Source organism: Callionymus lyra, chromosome 10 (genome assembly GCF_982586985.1).
Source record: "Callionymus lyra chromosome 10, fCalLyr1.hap1.1, whole genome shotgun sequence".
Lineage (NCBI taxonomy): Eukaryota > Metazoa > Chordata > Actinopteri > Syngnathiformes > Callionymidae > Callionymus > Callionymus lyra.
Window position 1 is genome coordinate 28,414,981 of NC_141827.1, and position 27,896 is coordinate 28,442,876.

General features: G+C 38.4%; 1 protein-coding gene across 1 annotated transcript; it reads left to right on the forward strand.

Annotated features, from left to right (window-relative positions):
• The first annotated feature begins 2,360 nt into the window (after positions 1–2,360).
• On the forward strand, positions 2,361–22,704 carry fgd5b (FYVE, RhoGEF and PH domain containing 5b). Its single transcript, XM_087801413.1, has 20 exons — positions 2,361–2,477; positions 4,120–6,412; positions 8,743–8,896; positions 8,965–9,023; positions 9,101–9,131; positions 9,619–9,770; positions 9,838–9,994; positions 10,878–10,965; positions 11,027–11,077; positions 12,733–12,791; positions 12,871–12,942; positions 13,108–13,176; positions 15,284–15,367; positions 15,436–15,515; positions 15,619–15,715; positions 16,816–16,953; positions 17,018–17,120; positions 19,172–19,434; positions 19,492–19,646; positions 21,861–22,704. Exons 1-20 carry the CDS (start codon positions 2,468–2,470, stop codon positions 21,895–21,897), a joined length of 4,152 nt encoding a protein of 1,383 aa, XP_087657539.1. The 5' UTR covers positions 2,361–2,467; the 3' UTR covers positions 21,898–22,704.
• Positions 22,705–27,896: the final 5,192 nt, after the last annotated feature.

Consider the following 27,896-nt stretch of genomic DNA (forward strand, 5'->3'; position numbering starts at 1 on the left):
TAGGCGTGTCTGTCAATTTCAATGCAATTAAGACCATATTTAATACATTTTCAATTAGTTTTTTTTTTTTTTTACCATTATCTTCCACAAAGTGTAATACCCATAATGCACCTGAACTTACTCTCTTCAATATTTTTATTCTTTGTTTTTTCTCATTTCAATTTTACATCTGGCTCCACCAGGGGCCTCATGTACTAAGAAGTCGTACACACAAAAAACGTGCAGACGTGTTGAAAAGTTCGGACTTCCCGACACGTTTAAAGGTGGCGTACGTCCTTATTTACTTAGCTGATGCATGTCAGCCTCTCCAGTCATGTTGAGATACTTACATCAGAGTTACATTAACGATCGATATTGATCTAAAATTTACATAATTATGATCTTGTTTTTATAATATAACGAACAAAATGATCAGCATCCGATCGATTCAAGTCTTCACTACGAGAGAAGTTCTTGTGAAACAACATCACGTCCGTTTTATAAAACTGGAGCTGCAGAAAGAAAGCAGCTAAATCCGGTTTCCCTCATGTGATCATGTGATCGGGGCGGATCATTTAAATATGATTTACATATGTTGATGTGGAAAGGGACGAACAAGTCTGCGATTAATTCCACGTTGATTGGAATGTACAAAGGAAAACTGCTTGTATTTGTGTGCACGCACAGATTCATACGTCGAAATATTTTTCTGCGTGCACTATTTTCTGGATTTGACTCTGCGACCATTTCTAGTTGAAAATCCATGAACTTCTTCATACATGGGGCCCCTGCTTTTGAATGTTAGGTAATAGGTAATAAGAGTTGAATTTAGGAAGAGATCTTGCGACATTTTTAACATTTTCTTCATAGAGACCACTTACATTCTCAATAGTTAACACATTGTGCTGTCAATGCTTTCATGTTGTTGGTTATTAATCACTCCCAGTTCATACTTCATTGATAAAAAATTGACGATGTTGGTCTGATCAGATCAAGACTTTGATAACCTTTGATCTTGAAACCTTTTTATCTGAGAACCATGGCCTCACACCTGGGAAAACCTTTCTCAAACCAGAAGCCTTTGAGGAGTGAGCAGAGGTCTAGTCCTCAGTTTGTCTCACTGCTGGACAACAACAACCCAATCATTGTGTGTGTGTGCGTGTGTGTGAAGGCATGTGTGCGTCGATCTTTCGGGGGGGTCACTTCCTCACCCCTCGCTTCCCCCAGCTTGACCACAGAGCGGATCACTACCCTCACACCAGCTCAAATCCTCTTATTGATGCCGTATGAATTCACAACGATCCCACTCGTACAGTTTGGGGTCAAAGGTGAACTTGTATTTTTTAAGTCCGTCACACTCTTTTCCAGAATTTCTCGTTGATTTTTTCCGTTTCATCGGACGTTCAAATTTCTTTCTCTGGAGCCAAAAGCTTGACTTATTGTTTACATAACATTCATTATTATGACGGGCGGGAGGTCACTCACAGGGTCTTGGCCATGATTCTCATCTCCATGATCCTCGTGCTGCTCTTCTTTAATCTTCATATCTGGCTCATGAATTTCCCCCCAGCTGACCACCATTCAGAAGTAAAAATAACTTCCCTGCTCCCACCGTCAGGAAACTGGGAGAGAAACTTCCTGTTATGTAGAGCGACACGTTACACAGCAACGAGTCAAGGATCCATCGATGCCTCGTCCTAGTAGAACAGTTTTCTTCTCAGCTCTTCATTGTTAGTTAGAGTTTGAATTAAGGAAGTATATTACTGTTATCAGAATATTAAATTAATTTAACATTTCAAATATTTTAAATGTATACACTGATACTGACGCTGATATAGTCCATCTTTTCCTTGTGTTGTTAATCACTTCATCACTATCTTGACCTTGTGACATCTATTTTTTTTAATTTTCCTCTTGTTGACATATGGCTACGATCGCGACTATTATTATCTTATTGATTCCAATACCTTATGACGTCTTTATTATGATGACATCAACTTCTTTTATTCTGAAAAAGTTGGTAGCAGCTGTAGCAGTCTTTTGCTGACATGACAACCATTGTTAAGGGTTTTCTCATTGAAATGTGCGGGCACTATAAGAGGGTGTAGATAGTGACCCTGAATGAGGTTAAAAGTCAATTAAAAGACATGTTACGTTTCCCCCCACCCCCACACCAAATATCCAGCTTTCTTTGTCATAATTTCCATTGTTGCTACTTAGATAAGCAATAGTGGGAGTTCAACATGTCTGCTGGTACAAACATCTTGAGCAGGCCAGGTGCTGCTGCTGTGTGGGAAATACACAATTCTCTCTCTCTCTCTCTCTCTCTCTCTATCCCCCCCCCACCTCCTCTTCCTGTAGTTTCAACCCACCGAAGAATCGAGGAGTCTCTGCCTGGATGATTCTCTCATTCTCGTATCTGGATCTTGTCGCAGATGAAATTCTCTCCCGTGACTGCCGTGGCTGAAATGTTGGTGTCCAAGGGAAAATGAATGCCGGTGAGATGAAAAATATTTTCTTTTTAATTCATTTCACTTGAAAAAAATGCAACTTGTAGTTTCTTAGCTTGGTTGATGAGAAGATAATCTTATAAATTAGCTGACAAACAACACAAGGATTAGCATTAAAAAGAAAATTGTTTGTTTGTGTATTTTATTTTTCTTTAATTTATAAAAAAAAGAAACAAAGTAAAACATGTATATGAATGTATTGAGAATTTTAACTGTTTCATTTATAAATGTGTTGACTATTAGAAACTGCAGGATGTGATCAAATCAAATCTACTAAAATATATATCTTAAGAGCAGGAAAGTCCCTTGTTCAAAAAGAAGAGTTGAACCAGGTCCTTTATTTTCTTCCTGCACAGGTTTTCTATAAACACTCTGAATTCGTCCCACAATCCACAACGTGTCAGTGGGTCAATTTTTCAATTTAAACTACAAATATTACTTACTTACTTACTTTATAGCTGCTCTGTATGTGCCTTGATGTGAACCAGCTTCCTGTCCAGGGTGTCCCCCCCCCCCATTGTGGTACCGCATGAACTTTCTGAAAACCTTCTGTGTCCTGTGACAAGAATCTTAGAGTTTCCCCAACACCCATTTGAGACAAAACATTTTTCAATCTCATCTTGTTCATCAGTTTCTTTATAGGTGTTTGTTTTTATCCAATTATTCACTTCCATTCATACACATTTGTTGTTTCATTGAATGTTCACTACAATTTTTTTCGACTTTATTCAATCATATAAAAGACTGAAATCAAATCATTTTCAGCTGATAAAACAAAATTCATTTTTTTCAAGAGATCGAAAAGGAGAAGAAAGAACAATAATTATTATTATTGTTGTTGTTAATATTATTATTATGCTCCCAAAAATTAATGGACAGAGAACAATATCTTCAGGAATACAGAAGCGGTGGACCATAAAGCAGTACAGGCAGTAGAAAGTCCATGTCTTTAATAAACAGATAGATCCACAGGGAAAAGTTCATACGCAGTCTTAAATCCAGAACGTAGTCAATGAACTTATTAACTCTAGCAATCATGGAGTTTAAGATGGTAGCATGCTCATGGCTTAAATGTTTTTTTGGATGAGGATATATTTTAATATGATGTTAAAAAGAAAAAAAAATGTTCATAATTACATTATTAGTCAGAATTTCAAGAACTTTATGTAACATTTAAAATAGTAACAGCAGAAGCCAAACTGACAACGATAATAATAATAACATGGATACTAAACATTTAGACAACAACCTAAACAACGTACAGCCACAATAAACATAAAAAACATCAACTAAATGTGAGGTAATAATATGTTAACTGATATCAACTGACAACAAAAGACTGAATGAACCAATAAACAAATATAGTAAAGCGTTTCAGTACAAAATCCATATTTAAGTTAATTTATTAATTTAAAGTGTATACTGTGTTTGTAACACTGGGTGTATTTTTTGTTTGTGATCACATAAATTGAAATAATTGGACACATATTTAACTAGATATCTGGTGTTTGGGCTCAAGACATAATTTTTCAGTTTCAGCAGGTCGACATCATATTGACGCCACCCGAACAACCTTTGAGCTATTTTAAACCCATAATCTTACAGTTTCCTCTTCCTGTTGTTCTTACAGACTGCTCCAAGCCTGCTGTCGCTCCCAAGCCACGGCCTGTTTGTCACGCCGGCCTGAAGCTGCCTTCTCCTCTCGGGTCCGCGGCCAGAGGTCCCAAACTTTCTTTGGCACCAAAACCTAAAGCCACGTTGGAGCTCAACGGGAGAAACAAATTCAACGTTCTCATATCTAAAGGTTTTGACGAAAAATCTCACCATTTCTTGAGTCATGGGATTCCTCGTGAGCTCTCGTTGAAGCACAAATGTGGAGGCAGGACCGATGTCGACATGACAAAAGAAGAAAAAGAAGAAGAACAACAAATAAGTGGAAAAGTGGAAGAGAGTGACTGGAATCTAACCGAAGAGCTGGACTCTATGGAGACACTGTGGCACAGTGACTCTGGGCTCACCACTGACTCTGACTCTGTGGAGATGTTGAACACACGCATGACGACGAACGATGAAGATGCGGGGGAGGCCTTGGCCGACACAGAAGGTCTGTCGGTGGGAAGTATATCCATCAATAGTTTGGATGAGGAACCAAGCGGTCGTTCCGATTCCAAACTGACGTGGGGAACACAAAGAGAGGATTACCTTAAAAAAGAGGAGATTCTGCCGGACAAAGAATTGGACTTTATCGTAAAAGAACAAGAAGACAAACAAGATCCGTCCACTCTAGGTTGTGGCTTCGCGTGCAACATCCTCAAGTTGACGTGCGGCCAGAAGAATGACCGAAACACCCAGAAGATACCTTCAGAGAGACACATTCTCGGACCAGGCGGACGTCAGCTTTCCATTCCTTCAGAAGACCTTGCGGAGGAGAGGATCCATGGAGACTCTAAAGACTTTCTTGGACCACAACCCTGGTATTCTGGCGGAAAAAACGACCTCACGAAGGACTCAAAAAGCAACTCTGCGAAAAACGGAAAAACCAAGTTCTTAAATTCTGACGATTATGTGGAGATTAAAAACAACATTTGCATTGACAAGCTTCAAGGACAGCAGCACAACGGCTTCGTAAGAAGTGATGGACACAAAGAGGACCGACTGTGTTCCGCCCTCTACTCCCAACCCAAGTTCAGACTTGTCTATAACCCGGCACCGATGGAGACAGACTCCTCGCTGAGCCCGTCACTGTCGGACAACCACCTGACCTCCATGAGTGACTCTGATTTTTCAGGTAGCGAAGATTACCTTGAGGGATTTACAGTGCCGTTTTTGGAGGACTCCTCCAGAACAGATTGTGAACTCAGTAAGGAACAGCTGTGTCAGGATTCGGAGCAAAGCTCAGAAGGTGAAGATGTGTTTGCGTTAAAGAAGAGGCCAATGGGGGTGAGCTCTCACTCTTCGTCACAGCTCAGGAGTAACAATCTCAACCATTTCAACAAGAACTTTTCTCAGAGAAACTGCTGGAGTGGCAAGAACGGACATTCTGACAGTCCTGTGTTGAATACAAAACGCCGTGAGACAGAATCCAAAAAATACTTGTCTTTGTACCCTCGCTCTTTCTCCATGGAGGAACAGAAGTTGCCTCTTCACGTCCACGGAGATGTTGATCCTTCCCCAATTCAGAGAGGTGCTTTTTATTCATCCGGAAGGTTCTCCAAGTGCTCCAGTGGGCTCTCCACGCCAACATCTGTGGCAGATATCCCGCCTCCCTTTGAGCTCGCCTACATCACTAAAAAGCCCATCACGAAGAGTTCACCCTCGCTTCTTATGGAGAGCGAATCATCGGAGAAAAACAGTAAGAAAGCGTCGTCCATTAAGCACTTCCTGCTACTTAAATTTAGGCGGAAAGCTGAGTATAAGCCGGAAAACAATCCGACTGCTTGCAAAGTCTCGACGCCGCCCAGCCATCATCCACCAAAGAGATTCATGGATTTAGAGAACCCGCGGGGTTCACCGCTGTTGTATTCCTGCCCGAGGTCTCAGGCGCCTCCGGAGGTTACCCCAAACTTCTTGTTCTATCATGAGAGCAAATGTAAGGCCAACTCTGTTGCCTTCCTCAACCGCAGTGTGGTGCGAGTGGAGTCCTTCACCGACCGCTCACGAGTGCCTTTCATGCCTCTGCCGCTGACCAAGCCACGCTCCATCTCCTTCCCCAACACGGATACCTCCGACTACGAGAACGTTCCTCCTCTGAGCGCAGACTACGAGAACGTTCAGGTCCCTGCGCGTAGACCTGTGCGACAGGAGCAGAACTACCATCCCGTCCAGGTACTGTCGTCCGCCAATGAGACGGACGGTTACGTGGATATGAGCAGTCTTCCCGGGTTTGAGAGCAAAACAAAGTCGCAACACCAGGAACCAGAAAGGTAGGTGCATCATCGCCCCCCCCTAAATCCTGGTAGACTCAACTTGGTTTAATCTATCTGCCTGTTCTAGCCAGAAACATGTCTGTTTGGTGAAACAATAATGACACATATAGCAAGCTAACCCTTCTTTGATTGAAATGTGAAACACGTTAAAGTCGTTTATGTCGCCGCCCCCTGCTGGAAGACACTGACGGATAGACTCCCTTTTCTTTTAGTGTCGACGGAGGAAATAAATATAAATCATGATAACAACAGTGACAAATCCACCAGTGCTACTGGTGCTTCACCAAATTACCCACTTTAATGCTAAAAGATTCATATGCTAAATAGTGATTATGCTAGCATGAGAACTGCAAACATCTGTCAGATGAACACATTTAAACATCTATAACGCAGATTAGATATGTTTCTAAGTGATGATAGTATATACTACTAGTGCTACTAATGGTTTAAATATATATATATATATATATATATATATATATATATATACTGTATATATATATACTGTATATATATATATATATAATATGTAGTTGAGCTGGAAAATCGAAGGGAATGGGGTATTTTTACTTTCATAAATCATCGGTATCTTTAGGTTCTCTATACCGTGTCCATATCACACAGAGCTATCAGGGTTATTAATGGTACAAGATGCGTTGATATAAACGCTGCATGTTCAGCAGTTACAGGAGGAGAAATCATGAAACCAGAATTCATTATTGTAGAAATCAATACAACATGAGAGCAAAGTTTGTTGCGTTCTCTTGGAACAGTAAACATTTCAGGTTCTTGCACAGGTTATATAGTTAGGATTTTGACTTGTAATATAAGTATCTATTATAGAAAATTAAAATTAACTTTTTACTGAAAATAAATGGATAATAGTTTGAAAATGATCATCGAGAAATACATTATCAATACATTTTGTGTTAAATATTTTGAATAAATACATTTTAAAAAATGAACATTACAGTTCACTTCGAAATATCACTTATTCATGCTAATGGTTTTAGGACTTTCTATTCTTATGAGTCTTGTGAGTATTAATGAGTATTTTGTTGTTACTGTACATGCCTGCAGCTTTAAATCAGAAACCTGAACCAGTGTGTTGAAGACATATGTTGTGACTCTGGTCCTGGCAGCTTAAATAGGTCCTGAACTTGTGATCTGTTGTACTTATATCACTCATTTACATCTCAGCAGCTAGGATCAGCTTTAAAGAGGAAAATCCTAAAACAAAAACTGATGTTGTGCCTTTTTTTAAAACTTTTTTTCAATTGCTGAATAAGTTAGATTTAATGTAAAGATTGATATACAATAGAGTGATGTAAAATATAATTAAAGATAAGAACTGTTCAATGATTCCAACCATATGCGACGTGCATCCAAATATAAATCCATAACTTTTGAAGGAATTTAAAGAGTATTTTCAGAGTAGTTCTGAACAATTTAGTTACATTCTCATGTTCCGTTCTTGTCATCTGTTGTGTATGTTGTTCAAGTGAGTACTACAGCCACCCCGACTTTGACTTTGACACATGTAATCTGGGGAAAATAAAATTGGGAACAAAATGTATTTCAGAAGTCTTTCTGAGAGCTTTTCTGGATACCCACGTGGCAAAAGTTATCAGATGAATTTGTTTATCAACACATTCGTAAAAAACACAAGAAGCTTTTCATTTGTCATTTATGGAGCATGTTTAGTGTCAGAAATTATACATATTTGATTAATGATGTGTTTTGACCACATTAATACTACTAATTATTATAATAATACTTATAATAATACTTGTAATAATACTCATAATAATAATAATACAAATGCTAACAATAATAATAATAATAAATGTAATTATATAGAACATTTTAGACATTCAGAATTACAAGTTACGTTACATAAATAAATGTTACATACATTAAAAAATTACACAGGACATTAAAAACAGACATTAAAAGTGATAGATGATAAAAGACACAATAAATTATGTCTAGTCAAAATAAAAAAATATGCATATCCGAGTAAAACAGAGTGAGATTATTGAAAAATAATAAATCACATTAATCCGTTAAGAATTTAATGTAAAAGCTAATCTGTGTTTGTTTTTAACCCTTGTGTTGTCTCCGGGTCAAGAAAGTTTTCGGGCCTTTGGGTCACCTTGCCCCGGACACAATTGAAGGGTTGAAATTAATTAATTAGTTATTTTATAAGAAGACACAGACACGTATCTCCTCAGATGTATGAAGAAAATGTTCATTTTAAAAGGTGTCTTTGACATTCTTCCTTCACTTGTTATCGTTGTTCTTTTAATAACCTGTCTCTCCCACAGTGCCTACACAGAAGTGTGTAACGTGTTCTCGGCGGCTGCTGCTTCACTGAAGGGCTCAGGTAACAGCAATAGAAGAGTGACAGCAGCAGAGGAGGATCCTGGTCGCACATCTGAGGAGGAAGAGGGAGGAGCTGAGAGCGTCTTCGACAGCCAGGTAGCCTTGACTTCGCATCCCTCCATCCTGATGGTCGTAACGAAGAATGAATTTATTTCATTTCACAGCACGATGGTCGAACAAGAGCATTTTACATCGCTAAAGAGTTGAACGATTCTGAGAAACTGTGAGTATTTATCAACAAACAAACATACATACATTTCTAATCCACATTTGTTGAATTTTCTTATCATTTCTTTTCAGACATGTCAATGTTCTCAAGCTGCTTCAGGAAGTAGGTGATCCTGTTCACCACACTAGTTATTTGTTTTATAATTATTATGGATATCTCACTTCATTCCTTTCATTTTACATTGGTTCAAATGCCATTTTTAATGTCATATTGCTTCATTCAGCGCTGTCGAGTTTTTGTTTGTTGAACCCAAAAACAAAAAATAAAGTTTTAAGTATATTTATTACGGTCAGAATTTATGTTTGACATAAAACTAAGTCTCACCAAAAGTAATCCAACACACAATAATTTAAATATTATTAAGTACTTTATTTAAAATATGAGAAAATATACTTGGAAAAACAGGTGATGGAATGTGGTTCGTTACTTGAGGAAAAACATTAAATCTCATTAAAATGTATATATTTTAGATTAATATAAATAATAATAAAGCATTATTATTCAACATTTTAACACAAGTAAACCCATAATTGATTGATCATTTTCTTCAATTAAATTGTTCTGTTCTAAGTTGACCTTATTATTCCAGGACTTCCGGGAAGCAGTGGGAGCCGCGGTGGGAGACGAAGGGGAACCCGTGTTAGAGGAACACCGCCTGTGGGAGATTCTCAACGAGCTTCCTGACGTCTACACTCTGCACCGCAGAATCCTCACCGAGCTGGAGAATCGGATCCGTCACTGGTGAGTCGAGGGCCGGAATCATGCTTGCTCGCGGCTCATATGTCACGACTGTCTTTTTTTCTCGCAGGGATGAGAGTCAGAGGATCGCAGATATTTTCCTCTCCAGGAAACTAGAATTCTTGGTCTTTACCACTTTCATCGGCCACTATGACCGAAGCATGAGTCTCCTGGAAGAAAGCTGTCGGGTCTCACCGGCGTTCGCGGCCATAGTGCAGCAGTTTGAAGTAAGACTAAAACTGTTTTCTAATGTCAGAGAGTTTTGTAAAAACAGACAAATACTGAGTACAATAGAGTCCAAGATCTATTTAAGAGACACTTAAATCAACACGTCATATGCTCTTTGCAATAAAATGTTCTTATTATGTGTTATTATATGTATTTAATCATTTCCTCGCTGAATCACAACAAATGCTGTGATGCTGTCCTTTTAATGAGAGTTTAGATCCAGACTAGAGATGTGAGTTCAACTTCATCATTTCTTCAGTTTGAATTTGAACGAAAAATGTTCAAAAGTAAAAACTAGTAAAACATTTCAAAAGTGGACAGCGATGTGTTGACAACTATGCTCAAGAACAAACGTTTTTTTCAAGTCTAGACAAAACAGAGTATCCGCTTCGTCTCAAGTAGTTTTAAAATTATCTTAAACAAGGACTTAAATTTCCTCAGGGGCCGAATTATACTATACTATACTATGAAGGTTGTGATGGGCCACAAAGGCAATAAAAAAATCTAAAAAATTGTAAGAAGAAAAAAATAGATAACATATGTCATTATGCCATGAATTTTTTATAACAAATTGAAATTAATTTATATAACATAGTATATCAAATATGATACAAGCCATGTTGGTTTCTAAATATTTATTAAGTTTTCTTCAAAATTCGTTTGAGGAAGAATAAAAACAAAAAACGAACATGTTAGGGTGTTGCTCAAAATAATTATAATAAATACAAAATAAAATGTACAGCTATCAGATGCATTATCATAAGCATAATAACCTTTCTTTCTTGAACTCTAGCGCCTTCTTTAATCACGATAAAGTGGTGCATAAAACTATGTTACGTTAGCTTGTGTCGTGTTGTCTTAAAAAACATCGCTTGTCTGCAGCAAAGCCCTGCTGGTGAAAAGGTGTCATTGCAGTACCAGCTGCTACAGGTGATCGTGCGAGTGGCTCAGTACCGAATGCTCCTCACAGGTGAGTGAAGAACCTCTGATGTTCTTGTAAGGAGATCAATTGTTGTCCTGGTTTCTTTCAGATTACTTGAACAACCTCTCGCCCGATTCTAAGGAGTACGAGGACACACAAGGTACTTAACTTATGTCACAAAGTTGACCCAAATGTATGTCGAATCACCCGAGAGAATTTAGTTTTCTTTGTTTTGAGTCGTCTGAACATGAGACAGTCGTTCCTGCTCTTCCCCTGTGTATCGTCGGCAGTAAGAGCTTCATCATGGAGCCATTTTGTGCCGCCGTGTCCAGACTTACTTCTGTTATCATACTGTATAAACAAATGAAAAAGAAACATCTGGGTTTTTTTTTCATTCATTATTCATGTATTGTTTGAAAGTTACTCAAGTCGTTGAAGTGTCAATTCTCATGGATGAGTGTGGCGCTGTAGAGCAACACAACCCTGCAGCAGATTGTTGAGGAGTTAAGATAACAATTTGTTGCATTATGACATCTTTCAAATGTTGTTTTTTAATATTCTTTCAATTGTTTAATTTTAAATAGTCCTGAATTAGCAATGCTCTCTAGCGCAGACTTGGCAAAGTGTGGCCCCAAATATGGCCCCTTGACTGCATTTATGCGGCCCTCGTGAGCTCACAGATCATTTAGAAACAATTTAATTAGTTAGTCTCTAAATAAGGCTATAATGTTTTGTTTTGTCATTTTTGTGAGGATTCGTTGCCCCTCAAAATCATTAAAGTGAATATGAAAAGCATATTTGGAAAAAAAATATTATTTTATATTACATAAAAGAAAAAGAAAGTTACATAATAAACAATGAAATATAACATTTTAGCATATTTAGTTGATATAGGGATTTTATTACTTGATTTTATATTTTCCCCTCCTTAACTGTTGCTTGATGGCGCCTCACAACATTAACTAAAGTAGCCCCTTGATGGATGGATGGATGGATGGATGGATGGATGGATGGATGGATGGATGGACAAATTTCAAGATTAAATAGATAGATAACACCTAAGATGGAGGTATGAATGGATGGATGGATGGATGGATGGATGGATGGATGGATGGATGGATGGATGGACGAATGATTGATGGTTGGTTGGATGGATGGATGGATGGATGGACGGACGGATGGATGGATGGATGGATGGATGATTGATGGTTGGTTGGATGATGGATGGACGGATGGATGGATGGATGGATGATAGAGGGATGGATGGATGGTTGGATGGATGGATGGATGGACGGATGGATGGATGGATGGATGGATGGATGGATGGATGATTGATGGTTGGTTGGATGATGGATGGACGGATGGATGGATGGATGGATGGATAGAGGGATGGATGGATGGACGGATGGATGGATGGATGGATGATTGATGGTTGGTTGGATGATGGATGGACGGATGGATGGATGGATGGATAGAGGGATGGATGGATGGATGGATGGATGGATGGATGGATGGATGGATGGATGGATGGATGGATGGACGGATGGATGATTGATGGTTGGTTGGATGATGGATGGACGGATGGATGGATGGATGGATAGAGGGATGGATGGATGGATGGATGGATGAACAGACTTTATTAATCCTTCTGGAGATTTCTTTTGTATCCCTTGTGTTGTCTCTGGGTCAAGGTCAACGTCCCAGAGACAACACAAGGGATACCACAAACACATTTGTTTTCAGACCTTCGGGTCACCTTGACCCTGAGAATCAAGGGTTAAAAATAACACTGAAATAATGCAAGTTCTCATTTAGCTGCTGTTGTGATGGTCGCGGACATCGCAGATCAAGTCAACGATAGTTTGCAACATGGCGTAAGTAGATCACATTGAAAAAAACCAAACATGAGACGAGAAGATAACTTTACAAGTCTAACTCTGGTGTGTTTTCCAGGAGAACCTGCTGCGTCTGGTCAATATTCAGTACAGTGTTCGAGGCCAGCGGGGTCTGCTGCAGCCTGGCAGGGTGAGGACTCTGATAACAGTATTGTTTCTGCTGCACCTACACCCACACTTCCCTGCGTCACCCTTGCTTCGCCCTTTACAACATGACTCAGCCGGGAATCCCTTCACTGGCACAGGAGCTTAGAATAACATGCGTGTTTTAATGATTCTTGTCTTTGTGATCCAGGTGTTTGTGAAAGAGGGTACACTGATGAAGGTCAGCAGGAAGAGACCACAGCCTCGGCACCTGTTTTTGGTAATTACTCAATATTTCTACTCCTTTTAATCCTGACCCATCGTTTTTAGCAATCAAATCATTATAATCATTAATGTGATGAAACTATGAAGGTCGCAATCGACATAAAGTGAAGTTCTTTTTTTTTTAAATTTATTTATAATAGCTTGATTAAATGTGAAACTTAAAAATAGCTATATAACTAAAAGAAATGGGAAACATATTATTTAAATTTCATTTAAGAAATCATCGGAATAAGTCAAACATCATGCTGTTAATACTACATCTTTTAAAAAATAAAAAACCTATTAAAATGTTAGTTTATTTAATTGAACTATACATGTAGCAACCAATATTAGTTGAAAAAGTTGTTTTAAATATTTATTTTAAGGTAACTTGTTAATTTAATTAATTATTTAAAAGTTATGTCGATCATAATGAAGAGCATTAAATACATCAACTTGGAAAATAGCCTGCAGAATATCATATAAGTCAGGTAACTCAAATCATTTTGTCGTAGAAAATTGCACAAAATTTGGAGAGAAAAATGTATGAATGGGTTAAAGATACAACTTTTTTAAATGACCAATTATTGCAGGAAAAAATCAAAAGGCCATTCGAATAAAAAGCAGAAATATGAATTCAAAATTATATTAATTACATTAAATATGTATATTTTTTTTTTAGTAATGATGATGATAATAGTTAACAGCAATGAAACTAAATCAAACATACTGTTAATAACAAACTAATGTTGACCCATTGAAAGCTCAATTTGGTCAAAAATACTGTCTCTCTTGGATCCAGAGATGAAAAAGTTGTCCTCTTTCTTTAAAAAAAAAGGAATCGTTTCACATACTTTATTGACGTAGCATCCGAGCGAGCTCCTGCCTCGTTCGATCTCCACATAAAGAAACGCTCGTAAAAGTAAACTTTCAGAAGGATTGTGTAAAAAATCATCACGTTGTTAAGTTGAGCTCTTCGCCCTGATGCTCGTGAAGTGCCGTCGGCAGTTATTGTTGGAGAGAAACCTCGTAAAAAAAAGTCTGCAGGAGCCGACGCAAAAACAGCCAGTAAAACTCTGTTATTACAGCCAGACATCACAAAGATTAATGATGCAATTTGTTGTCAACTTTATTGTTTATTAAATATCATATAAACTGTGGGGATGTTACATTTAAAGAGCGTTTTGTGTAAGTAAGTCCAGGTTTTCTGTTTTACTTGAAGACATTAAAATGATTTAAGAGACATTGTTTGTGCAAAATAAGATTTAATCACATTTATTACTATCACAGGTGAACATTTGTGTTTAATATAACCACAATGTATTTATTTATCACCCTTGTAAATATTAAAGTTACGACCAAGGAGGGCGATCCGACCCCAACATTGATGTTCTTCCTCGCAATACTATTTTTTACAAAGATAGAAGATTATTATAATTTATTTCAATGTCACGTCAAGCAGGTAAGACGTGATCAACATCATGTATTTATAAGTTTGATATAGAATTACAATCTTTCCTTATAAAATCTCTGTTTTTTGTGTGTAAATTTAAAACTATTTACAAACTATTTGTTTGTGTTATTGTCACTTTACTTTTATCTGTGGTTTCTCAATTTTCACTGTAATAAAATGTGAAACTAGATTTAACAGATTGAAAAAGAAAACGAGTAGAACATTTTTAGTATTGTTAACCTAAAAAAATGACTTAATGTTTTGTTGCTTATGTTGATGCTTTCATATATGCTGTTGCTTATGACTGTGTTATTATTTATTTAATTATCCATGTTTTCAATTGGGTTGTCATTATCATTGATAATATCTATATTGAAGTTTACGTGTTTTTATTTGTTACTTTAATAATACTTTAATTAGTGAATTTAATTATTATAACAAACAAATGTGGAAAATATAAAAGTATATAAACAAAAATAAATGTGGATTGATTTGTATTTATCTTGAATCTTATTTCGCGTTTTTTAAGGTCGCACTCTTTAAATTATTGGGGAACACTGACACCTATCGTTCAAGTTTTGTAATTTCGGCACCTTAAATTGTCGAAGTTTCTTTAAATACATTTTGTTTACGACTATTCTTTCAACCAGTTTCGTCTTCATGTTTTCAGATGAACGACGTGCTGCTCTACACGTTCCCTCAGCAGGACGGGAAGTACCGACTGAAGGAGACTCTGAATGTTTCTGACATGAAGGTCTGAAAGTTCCACGAACGACATGAGACTTGAGATCAAATTTTTTATTTTGATGTCCTCTCGTTCAGATCAGCAAAGCTGGTGTAGAAAATGTCCCAAATGTTCTGACGATTGAAGCAGGAGACGTGTGTGTGACACTAGCTGCAAGGTGTGTGTGTCACTGATGAACATTTGATCATTGAAGATTGTCATGAGTTTCTAAAGAACGATACTTTATAACTGACGTTCTTAACTTTGAAATGTTCCTGCAGCTCCTTCTTAGAGCGAGAAGACTGGTTCTACACTTTGAGTCGGATTGTGACGGAACACAGTCGAGGAGTGTCAGCTGTGGACGGATACTCAGCAGAGGTGTAGTACTCTCTTCTCACCACTGAGGGCGCCAAGACACAAACTGATGGATGGCATTTATGCAAGGGTTCTTGTTTTCAATTATGTCAATGTGAATAAGTGGAATGAGTTTGTGATGTCACACACACACACACATGAGAATCATCATAAAACAGGATTGTCACAGATCATTACTTACCATTACTAACTTACTAACTTACTTACTTACTTACTTACAGACACACACATACACAAAACATTTGGAAAATATAGATCAGGATTAAAGACACCCACAAAAACAAAACGTAAGCAACATCATGCGACAGGATTGAAGACACACATACACACACATACACAAAACAAAAGCAACATCATGGAGCAGGATTAAAGACACACACATACACAAAACATAAGCAACATCATTGAACAGGATTGAAGACACACACACACACATACGCAAAACATAAGCAACAGGATTGAAGACACACACACATACACAAAACATAAGCAACATCATGGAGCAGGATTGAAGACACACACACGTACACACACACACATACACAAAAAATAAGAAACATCATGGATCAGGATTGAAGACACACACTCATAGAAACACACACACACACACAAAACATAATTAACATCATGGAGCAGGATTGAAGACACATACACACACACACACACACACACACAGGCAGACACACAACAAAAAATGAGTGACATTTTGGGGCAGGATTGACACACATGTACACACAAACACACAAAGTACCAACATAAATAGATTCAACATTTGTATTGTTTGTTTAAATGGGAGGAAATCTAGTGCCTGGAAATCACCCGCATGATGTCTTATGAGGCTGCAACGCCAATCAAAATACAACCCTGAGATGAACTGTCACCATGACTCTCACAACAAAAAGTCCCCATGAACCTCATTATGACACAATCCATTATTGATAGCATAGGGCCTTAAATGTAGGCTTGAAATGGACAACCTCAAATTAAGCTTGTGAAAAAAAAATCTATATACTTCATTCCTTTCCTAGACTAACTTCAGACTATTATCAGTTTAATAAAACCTGTTGTGATCCCTGATCTGTTATCCGTGGAATCTGTTTCAGACCGGCGATGTCGTGAGGATGGTTTTGGGAGAAGAAGCTCCAACTCGTGTCCCAGTGTCTCAGGTGATGATGTGCATGAACTGCACCTCCGACTTCAGCCTCACGCTGCGACGCCACCACTGCCACAGCTGCGGGAGAGTGAGTGTCATGAGGTCAACCATAAATGTTCATCTCACAGAGACTCGTGTCGTCCTCCACACAGATCGTCTGCAGAAGCTGCTCCAGGAACAAGTATCCTCTGAAGTACATGAAGGATCGAATGGCCAAAGTGTGTGATCACTGTTACGAAGAGCTGAATAAAAGAGGTAAGAGACTGATTTTTCGCCTTTAAAAGTCTTTATATTCCCTAATATCAGGAACACACGAACGTTTAATATCCAGAAAACTAAACGTGCAGTGCGAGAATTCTCCAGGAGGTGGCGACAAAATAGAAAGTCCAAAACGAAATGGATCCAAATAAGTGATTTTAGCGATGAAGGGTTTTCAGTGTGTTAAGACACACACAGTACTTTTAGAATGATATGGTCGACATTGTTGGTGTGGGCCACGTGAAATATGACGGATGTCTGGAAATGACAAACCTGCATGTGGCACAACTTTGGTTGATACATTAAATCATTCAGAAAAATATATATATTTTTATATTGGAAAACTACAAACAAACACACACAAAAGCACATACTGGTTTTTATTAATTATTTTAATTATAATTTATTCGATGGATACTGTTGGAGAGAATCGTCTTGTTACAAGAGAGGATCTGCTGTCACTAAAGTCAATGGCACGGGCTGGAGATTGTCATGATATACCAACGGAACTTCAGCGTCGCTATCATGGATGTAGAGCCGGCAAAAGAATTAAGGCTAATCTAACGGACAGTCGGATACGTCACAGACTCTCTTACGGTGAAGCCGGGCTTCACCGTAAGAGCCGACAGAGACTCAAATGCTCGCGGGAAGTGCAAAGGAGGAGGTCTGATAATGTACATGAATAAAGGCTAGTGTAGACCTGGACACATTACTGTGAAAAAAGTATTGTGCTGTCAAGATTTAGAACTGTTGGCTGCGGCCATACTATCTACCACGCGAGTAGTGATCACACTGTGTGTTTACATTCCTCCGAGTGCTGCGGCTCCATCTGCCTGTGAGAAGATCCACACAATGACAGCTAGACTTCAGAATCAGCATCCTGACGCTTTTATCATATATCATATCAACCTGGACTCTACACTGCATACTTTCCACCAGGCGGTGGATTGTCCCACCAGAAATAACAGGACAATTGACCTACTTTATTCCTACTCGATGGATGCGTACAGAGCCAAACCTCTTCCTCCCCTTGGAAGGTCTGATCATAACCTGGTCCACCTTCAGTCACAGTACTCTCCTGTGGTGCAGAGACAGAATGTCACCACTAGGACACCAGCTGTGGAGTACGCCATCAGAGACTGCTTTAACCCCACAGACTGGGATGTGCTGCTGAAGTCTAACGGTGAGGACATCTAGGGTCAGACACACTGTCTAACAGATTATTTTAATTTCTGCTTAGACATTGTCGCCCCTGCTAAGACTGTTTGCTGTTACCCTGATAATTAACCATGGGTAACAAAGGAGGTCAAGGATGTCCTAACAGGAAGAAGGTGGCTTTCAGGAGCAGGGACAGATGTGACATGAGGTCAGCACAGCAGGAGGTGAAGCGATGCTTGAGGGAGGCAAAGGACACCTACAGGACGAGAAGCTGAGTGGGGAACCAACAAGAGAGGTCTGGGATGGTGTTAAAACCATCATTGGACACAAGACCAAGTCCTCTCTGACGGACACGGTGGAGGAGGAAAACGGTCTCAACAACTTTTTCACTGGTCTGGTCTCCTGGATCTCGGACTATCTCACTGATTGACCACAGTATAATAGGCTGAAGGACATCACGTCTGACACTGTGGTGTGCAGTACAGGAGCACCTCAGGGGACAGTACTGGTCCCTCCCCTCTTCACCATTCACACTTCAGACTTCTGCTACAACTCCGAGCTGAGTCTCGTCCAGAAGAATGATATATACGCACACACAGACACTCACACACACACAAACACACGCACACAAAGACACACACACATACACACAGATATATATACACACACAGACATAGACACACACAAAGACACACACGCACACCTATATACACACACAGACACTCACACAGAGACATAGACACACACAAAGACACACATACACAGATATATATACACACACAGACATAAACACACACAGACACTTCCTGAACTGTTCATTGTTAAAGATTAAAATAACTTTTTTTTTCATAAACTCTTTTTAAAATCTTCTCACAATAATGTTTCCTCAGGGTACGATAGTTCTACTAATTTAGCCACGAGCAGCCCACGGACGTCACACTCCAGCCGCCCACTGTCCTTGATGTTCCAGAACATCCACCCTCCCAACATTTGGAGGCACAGGAAAGGCATGCTCACCTTCACTCAGGTGACCGTGTCCGACGAGGGATCCATCAGTGGAAACCTGCACCGCAGCAAGAAGAGCAAGAGGAGCTGGAAGAGATTCTGGTTTCTTCTCAAGGACAAAGTTCTGTACACGTACAGAGGACAAGAGGTGTGTGAGGACCTGCAGCGTGTCTTCAACCGTGTCATTCTTGTCGTCTCTCCACAGGAGAGGATGGCGTCGGAGACTTTGCCTCTGTTGGGTTTCACCGTGAGGCTGCCAGACGAGCGCAAGGGAGACTCCGAGGCCAACGTCTTCCAACTGTACCACAAAAAGACTTTGTTCTACACCTTCAGAGCCGAGGACAACTACACTGCTCAAAGGTGAAGACACACTCACGTCATCAACAACATTGTATACTTGTGTATGGCTTTGATGTTTAAAGGTTGACAGCAAGTCATGCTTGCGCGAGTTTACTCCTGGTACTCTGGTTTCCTCCCGAAGTCCCAAAACATAAAGAAGCTGATGTACCCATAAATGTTTATCGCAGGAAAGTAATAGTTTACTAAAAATGAACAAATTGGAGCTCAACAGGATTTTCAACAGCATGTTTTTTTATATGTAGAGTCTGTGGAAAAAAATTGATTCAATTGTTATTTGACACTCAAATAGTGTGTTTTAACTTAATAATGTTGTGTATATATGTTCATCAATGTGAGTTGGCCATTAAATGTGAAATATTATGGCCTGCAAATGGCTTGTGGGCCTGACACACCTGCATGCGGCGCTGAGACAATATGAGTTGAATGAAAAAATATATTATTGTGAAAAATTAAAATAAAAGTAGAGGAATAGAACTATGGAGGTAGATTTGTTAAATTATTAATCAATTAAACAAAAAAGTTAAATCGAAATCAAAATAAACTCAATAATAAATGATACGTAAATAAATAAAAGAAATCAATCAAAAACTCTTCAATTAATTAAAAAAAGAAAAAAAAACAAACAATCAATCAATAAAAAAAACATGTTCCATCAGTGAGAAAGAGAAGGCAATCAATTAAAAAACACTTTAATACATTAAAAGAAAGAGAAGGCCTCAATCAACCCCTAAAAAATAAATTTTAGATTTAATAAAATATTTTAACTAATGCACAAGTTGCAGTCTCCATGTACTCCTTCTGAAAACAGTGTTGGTTTAATACTAATATCTGTAATATCTGTGTTTTCCTCTGATGTAAACAGGGGATAAATATGATTAGCAGATTGTAAAGTGATTGATTCATCTGATCGATAATTCACTCTGAATGAAACTGAGCTTGATAATCTAATGTTGATTAATCATGTATTTAGTAACAATGTTTTCTAATTAACAGAAAGAAAACATCATTGCTTGGACAAACAGTGATGCGAGAGGTTTTCTTTGAAGCTAAAACAATCCCCTGAGAGCAGACATCTTGCCTGCTCCCCCAAATATCTTTTTCTCTCTGTGACACACAACAGTGAAATAAGACCAAGTCAATATGACATGTTGTACAATATACAGACAAGACATACTATTAAGTGTCAAAAATAAAATATTTTTCTACTTTATCATTTTCATGGAGTGACTGGAGCTCAGATGTCTGAGGCTGTGTCTCAATTCTACCCCCACCACTGTGTCATTTTAAGTACATTCGACGGTATAAGCAACGTCTGTAAAATAGTCTGTTTTACTGACATTATGGCCGGATATGTCGTGAGATCCGCTTCTACTTCAGGCTCTGAAACGTAAACACTCCAAATGTAGGCACTGGACTCGAGACGAGAAACTAAACTTAATATCTGTATGGGGCGAACCAACAAATTGTACAATTTTAGGTCCACAACCATACGGTGTGGAGGCAGATTTACGCAAAAATAGAAGGTAGGATATACTCGGCAAGATGGAAAAGCGTGAAATTACAATGAGATTTGCACTGCACTAGTATTATCACCCGACGCCTGTGTTAGGCCAAATACAAAAGGTAATTTGCAGCAGAAATATATCATTACAAATCACAGACATTGCGCATTCGCATGGGATTAAATCTCCGAAATAATTACAAATCACCTTTGGTCCACAGGTAATACTCATCCCGTGCGAATCTGGATTTAATTAAGTTTTTTCCAAAACTATTCCTCATGTCAAGGCTTCAATACAAGAGGGACATTACAGACAAGCAATATGGAGGTATTAGGATGTTTTTAAGTGTCTTTTTGGACGAAGGTGAAGACAACTGAGCTCCAGTCGCTTCATTAAAATTAACAAACATTTTGTCTTTAACTATAAAAAGGAACAAATTACTTTGAAAATAATCCCAGCCACGATAATTTATTTTATGTACAACAAGTTGAAGTAAAATAAAATTCTCAAAATGGGGTTAAATCCTGGAAATCTTAATAACTTAGGATGTAATACATAGTGTTTGATATATTTATATGAGTATAGTTACTATATTTGAATTTCCATCTGATTCCCCTGCCCTCTTTACATTTACCTGCACAACAATAAAGTCATTATTTGAATCATCGGTTTCTTGTTGAAAAGATCTAACACATGTTTGCTCCTCACTCAGGTGGGCCAACGCCATGGAAGAAGCCACCGTGTTGTAGTACACGTCCAAACCTGCCCCCTCCTTAAATAAACAGTTGATCACAAAAGAAATAAAGAGAGAATATTTCCTTGAAGTTGACAAGACAGTCTGTCCTTCTAGTGGGAACACGATCACCTACTTTCCTCTCCTCTGAGGCCCCTCATGCTGCTGTAGCAGGTGTGATGAAGAGATCTGACCCAGATATTTGTGAGGAACAATTAATGTGACCTGGATTTTACCCCAGTATTCATCTTCAGAGTCACGGACGACGTGTTTTATTTTAGGTTTTTTTTTTTTTTCTTCGAGGGAAGCTTCTTCCTCCTGAGATCTAAATGAATCCTGGTGACTCATGAATCTGAAAATGCCTTGACGAATCTTTTTTTATATATGTATATAGAAGAGAAATTGGAAGCTGTGCCACGAAATGTTCCGTATGTGTTGCCAAAAAAAAAACAAAAAACTTCTCTTTCCTTTTTTGTGCACTGATTTGAAACAGAAAGTGTATCTTTAGAAGAGACGCCTCCACCATTGTTCTCTGTCCTACACTTGAAAGTGGCTGAAAAAGTTAATCTGACGACTCACTAAAAATTTGTATATTATTTAACATTATTTTGGGGCAAAAGATGAACATAGTGGTGAGCACAGTTATGTCTGGAGTTTATGTTTTCTTCCTGTGCTGACGTGAGTTTACTCCGAGTACTCCGGTTTCCTCCCACAGTACAAAAACCAAATGAAGTTAACCGAGAACTCTGAATTTTCCATAGGTATGAGTGTGTGTATGAATGGTTTCGTGTCTTTGTGTGTCCTGGGATTGACTGTTCAGGGTGACCCCCCAAGACCTGGTGCCGTGTGAATCCAGAATATACAGTATATGTACAGTATATCAGTTTCATCGCAACTTTCATTATTTATATTTAAATGAGGAAAACAAACATTTCTTTATTTAAAGGTTATTTTTTTTTAATTTAACAATTCCATTCAATAGTATATTTAAGTTGATTTATATATATATATGTATATATATATAATTCAAAAATCTTTTAAATAAATGAATTTGATTAAAATTTGATTTAATCAGTATTAATGTGTATAGTTTTAATTTTAATATAAAAAGGTTTGGCAATTTTATACCAGTATTTTTATATTCAATTAAAAAATCTGAATCAAGAAATGTATTTTTGAATTGTTGTCATTAAAATTATTTAAAAAAAATAGATTCAACTTAAATACAAATTATTTTATTCAATGATTTAATCAGAACAAATGACACCTTTCGGTAGAAAATAGCCCTGGGACTCCTCCCACATGCCCAGTAAATATTGATGAATTATTTAGAGGTAAATCTCACTGATAGTTGTGCTGCTACATCTTCATCTTCTTTCTCCGTCAGTGGAGAAAGAAAAATCATTAAGTCTAATCTGATCACGATTGATGGTACATGATTGATCTGCTCAGTTAGATGTTGTGAAGTGTCCGTCCATCTAGAACACGTGACGCTTGAATGACCTGTTTAGAAGAGTTTTCTTTCACACCAGAGACAGTATGTGGCCGAGACTTTCTTCTCCTCTGAGGCTCCTCGACCCAGAATCACACCAGAAACCCTGTTTTCTTTATCCTTTCCAAACTAGTTACAGAAAGACCTTCCTCTAAAGAGGATACGCCATTAATCACTGTCTTCTTCACTCCCTTTTCTGCTTTTTTTCTTGCTCTTGTATCCATCAAAAAGTGCAGTCTGCTCCACTTGCACAGTATTGGACGTGAGCTGCTGGGATGGCCACATGGCTACTTCTAATTAACGGGTCTGCCTTTAACTAAACAGGGCTGGGATGCAGAGACGAGCAGCAACTAAAGTGGAGCAGCCTATATGAGGAACACCACAAATATATTTCTTCCGTTTGAGATGAGTTGCAGCCAAACCTTTGCTTGACAACACTGTCAATCGTTTTTTGAAGAAAGTCTTGAGTCAAGACTTTGATTTTATAAAATTGTGACATTGTCTTTGGTTCATTGGTTGAACTTTCAAAATTGTGGGAAAAAAATCTGGATATTTAATTATAATTTTATTATTTTTCAATGTTTTTAAATCCCCAAATATAATCATCAATTTATTGAAATAAATAAAATTGAAATAAGAAAAAATAGATTATTTTATAATAAACATTATATCTCATCCAATAATAATTTAAATACAGTATTCTGGCTGTTTCAAAGACACTGTTTCTTTTAGTACTAAGAGACATACCAGAAGACAACATGTATCAATATGTATCTGGTTTTGTACACAAATAAACATAAGATACGTAGCAACAGAAAAAGCCAACACATTGTAGTTATACTGTTCCAGCACTGGGGGGAGCCATAAACCATAGTTTTATTGTTACATAGTGCTGCTTTAATTCTGTTTTTCAATTAACATGTAAAAAACTACATTACCTGAATTGTTTGACTATGAGGAAGTCAGTTGGATATTTATATCATGTTTTATAGACACTTCTGGCAGTTTCAGAGACATTGTTTCTTTAAGTTATGTTATACTTTCTTGACACAAGCCTCATTCTCTGTTATCTACATAAATAAACATGCAGTACTTGGAAACAGAAAAAGCTAAGATATTGTGGTTAGACTGTTCTGACACAGGGGGGAGCCAGAAAAAATATTTTTAATGTTACGTACAGCTGCTTTAACCTTTGTGTTTTTTTTTCATCCCTTGTGTTGTCTCTGGGTCAAAGTGCACATTCATCGTAACCCAGAGACAACACAAGGGATACCACAAACACATTTGTTTTTTTGGGCCTTCGGGTCTCCTTGACCCAGAGATAATACGAGTGATACCACAAACACGTTTGTTTTTGGGCCTTTAGGTCACCTCGACCCAGAAACAACACAAGGGATACCACGAACACATTTGTTTTCGGCCTTCGTGTCACCTTGACCCAGAGACAACACAAGGGATACCACAAACCCATTTGTTTTCGGCCTTCGTGTCACCTTGACCCAGAGACAACACAAGGGATGAAAAAAAAAGTTTCAACAGTTGAAATGTTCAATTCAAACCATCAAATATTCCAAAGCCACTGATCTAGTTTAGATATTTGCCACCAAATGTACTTCCAACACTCAGCTCCTCATGACATGTAGCAGAGGCCACGATTGTGTCATGTGACCTGATGGTCAATCCTTCTACTTATATAACATATATTATCCTCGCCCCTGGATGTTCCAGTTGCACAAAATCATTCTTGTGCAGCAGCAACCATGTCATGGTGCCTCCAGGCGAGAGCCGGGAATCAATCACACAACCAAAGCATCGCACTGAACTTCCCCATCTTGTTGGTGACATCACTGCTGTCGTGACCACCACGGGGGGGGGGGGGGTCCTGGTCCTGGTCCCGGTGGTGCGTGGGCTGCTGGAGGTTGTATTATATAATGATCAGGGTTTAGAACTGTAAATATAAATGAACTTGATCATGTGTCAGCGTGACATTGTCCTGACTCTCCTTCGTCTCAGGGATCTTCATGAATATATGTCCCACTTAGATAAACCCACACTGTCTACATAACACATTCCCTCCTCCCCGGTGTCTTTAAATATCTCCTCCCTCCACAAGACAGCCTCGTGCCTCCTGCCTTCATCGTGCCTTCACCAACATTTGTTTGTGTTTTTTACACGGAGAGGAAATCCTTCACACATCAATCTTGTTTATTAATTATAGCGTCGACTCTACGAGGCACGTGAAGGACAGCAGTGATGGAGAAGTTCTCAAAAGAGAGGCAGGAGCGAAAGACGACAGAGCGAGGATGCAAACATTTGTCAATAAAGTTTTTTTTTTCTCCTCGTTTTCCTCTTGATTTGTGTCCGAGTCAGAGAGTGGTTTGTGAGGACGTAACCCACACTAGTTGAACCTTAGCTGACGGTTCAAAGACCTTGTTTGACTGTGTTAGTGTGTGTTTGCCTGTGTTAGTGTGTGTTTGCCTGTTCTTGTGTGCGTTAGTGTTTGTGTGATTTTGTCTACGTGTGTGTTGTGTCCATCTGTCTGTGTTTTCGTGTGTGCATTGTGTCTTTACATGTGTGAGTCTGTCAGTGTGTGCGCATGTCTGTTTTTGTGCATCTGTTTGCACGTATGTTTGTGTCTCTGCATGTGTGTGTATGAATGCGTGCATGTGTGTGTGTGAGTCCCTCAGTGTGTTTGTCTTTGTGTGCGAGTCTGTCGGTGTGTGCATGTGTGTTAACATGTGTGAGTCTGTCAATGTGTGTGCTTGTGAGTGTGCATGTCTGTTTTTGTGCATGCATTTGTGTTTGTGTCTGTGCATGTGTGTGTATGAATACGTGCATGTGTGTGTGTGTGCGTGTGTGTAAGTCTTTGTGTGTGAATCTGTCAGTGTGTATGTGTGTTTCATTGTGTGAGTCTGTCAGTGTGTTTGTTTTTGTGTGTGAGTCTGTCAGTGTGTGTGCTTGTGAGTGTGCATGTCTGTTTTTGTGCATGCATTTGTGTTTGCATGTTTGTGTTGTGTCTGTGCATGTGTTTGTAGGAATGTGTGCATGTGGGTGTGCGCAATTCTTTTTGTGTGTTTGTCTTTGTGTGTGAGTCTTTCAGTGTGTGCATGTGTGTTTCATTGTGTGAGTCTGTCTGCTTCTCTGTTTGTGTGCGTGTTCTTTCATGTCTGTTTGTGTGTGTGCGTGTATGTGTATGTCATACGTGGACTCTCACAGTTACTGCATGTATTTTAGAGTGTGAGCTCACATCATGAGTCGTGCTAAGAAGTCAGTCTGTTGTCAAGCTGTGTGAGATGGATGACGTCTTTGGAACGAGTTTTTAAACAAAAAAAACCCAAGTGCGGAAGAAGATAAAGAACAACGGCAAAGGGAACGATCAAATACACAGTTTAATCAAAAAGTACAACCAACAAAATATAGATAGTGCTCAAGAGTCAGTTTTCTCAGGTCATCAACAAAGGTCCGTGAAGTCCAACAAAATGTCCAAGGCAAAGAGAAATGTCCCTGGTGGTTGTTTGCCTGATCGTCAGCAGCTGTGGATCACGCAGAGACAGCCCGGGGAACTGTCAAGAGAGAGGCAGGGACCGGAAACACTAATACAAAGTAAACGTCCATGGACAGTTTTCACACACATAAGTGACACGAAACCCACACAATATGTCTCTATACTCTAAACGTTAAAGTTCACTAAGAAGGACATATGATTTTACTCATTTAAAAACACATTTATGTCTATTTTGTGTTCTCCGTTCAAATGTTTATGTATGTTTTGTGTACATATGTGTGTGACGTTGCTCACTAGTGCATTATTCTGAAAATTGTATTATTTTCATTGAAAAAATATATATTTTACATGTGTGCGTTGATGTTTTCTGTACATGTATTTGGGTAAAGGGGTTTTCCTATTGTTATAGCGTATGTCATCATTGTGTGTTCATATTTGTACACCATTTTTATCATTGTGTTTACCCTCGTTTCAGTTGTTTTGTTTCAATTTGTTTGTTTTTTATTTTTGTATGCCTTTGATATTTACACTTGTTTATTTCATTTGCTTTTATTTTGTCTAGAAGCACTTTTTGTTTTTGATTCTGTATGACTGCTGTGCATGCTTTTGTGTATGTTTTACATATTTTGCATGTTTTTAAATGTTCTAGGTCAAAGGGTGTTTCTCTTTTTGTTCTTTTCTTTTGCATTTATGTTTATATGTTTTGTCATAGTGTGCATTTGTCTATATGACACGTATATTTTATTTAAGTGTTAATGCTTTCCTTGGTTTTGTGAAAAACAAACAAACAACAACAACAACAACAATATGTGTTGTTACTTTTATGTGTCGTTTTGTGTACACAGTGGTTCACCTTCGGTGAGTCTGGTTAGTGTTGAGTGAGAAAATAACCGCATGTGGTCGAGCATCTGGTCTGCAGTGATGGAAGCAGGTCCTGAACACACACACACACACACACACACACACACACACACATATATACCCTGCGCGGGCACGTGTGCGAGTGGAGCGTAGAAAC

Excerpts from the sequence above, each read along its gene's own strand:
- fgd5b (XM_087801413.1), top strand. Across the intron at positions 9,995-10,877 it reads CCATAGTGCAGCAGTTTGAA|CAAAGCCCTGCTGGTGAAAA; the intron begins GTAAGACTAAAA and ends GCTTGTCTGCAG. Across the intron at positions 12,792-12,870 it reads ACGATAGTTTGCAACATGGC|GAGAACCTGCTGCGTCTGGT; the intron begins GTAAGTAGATCA and ends TGTGTTTTCCAG.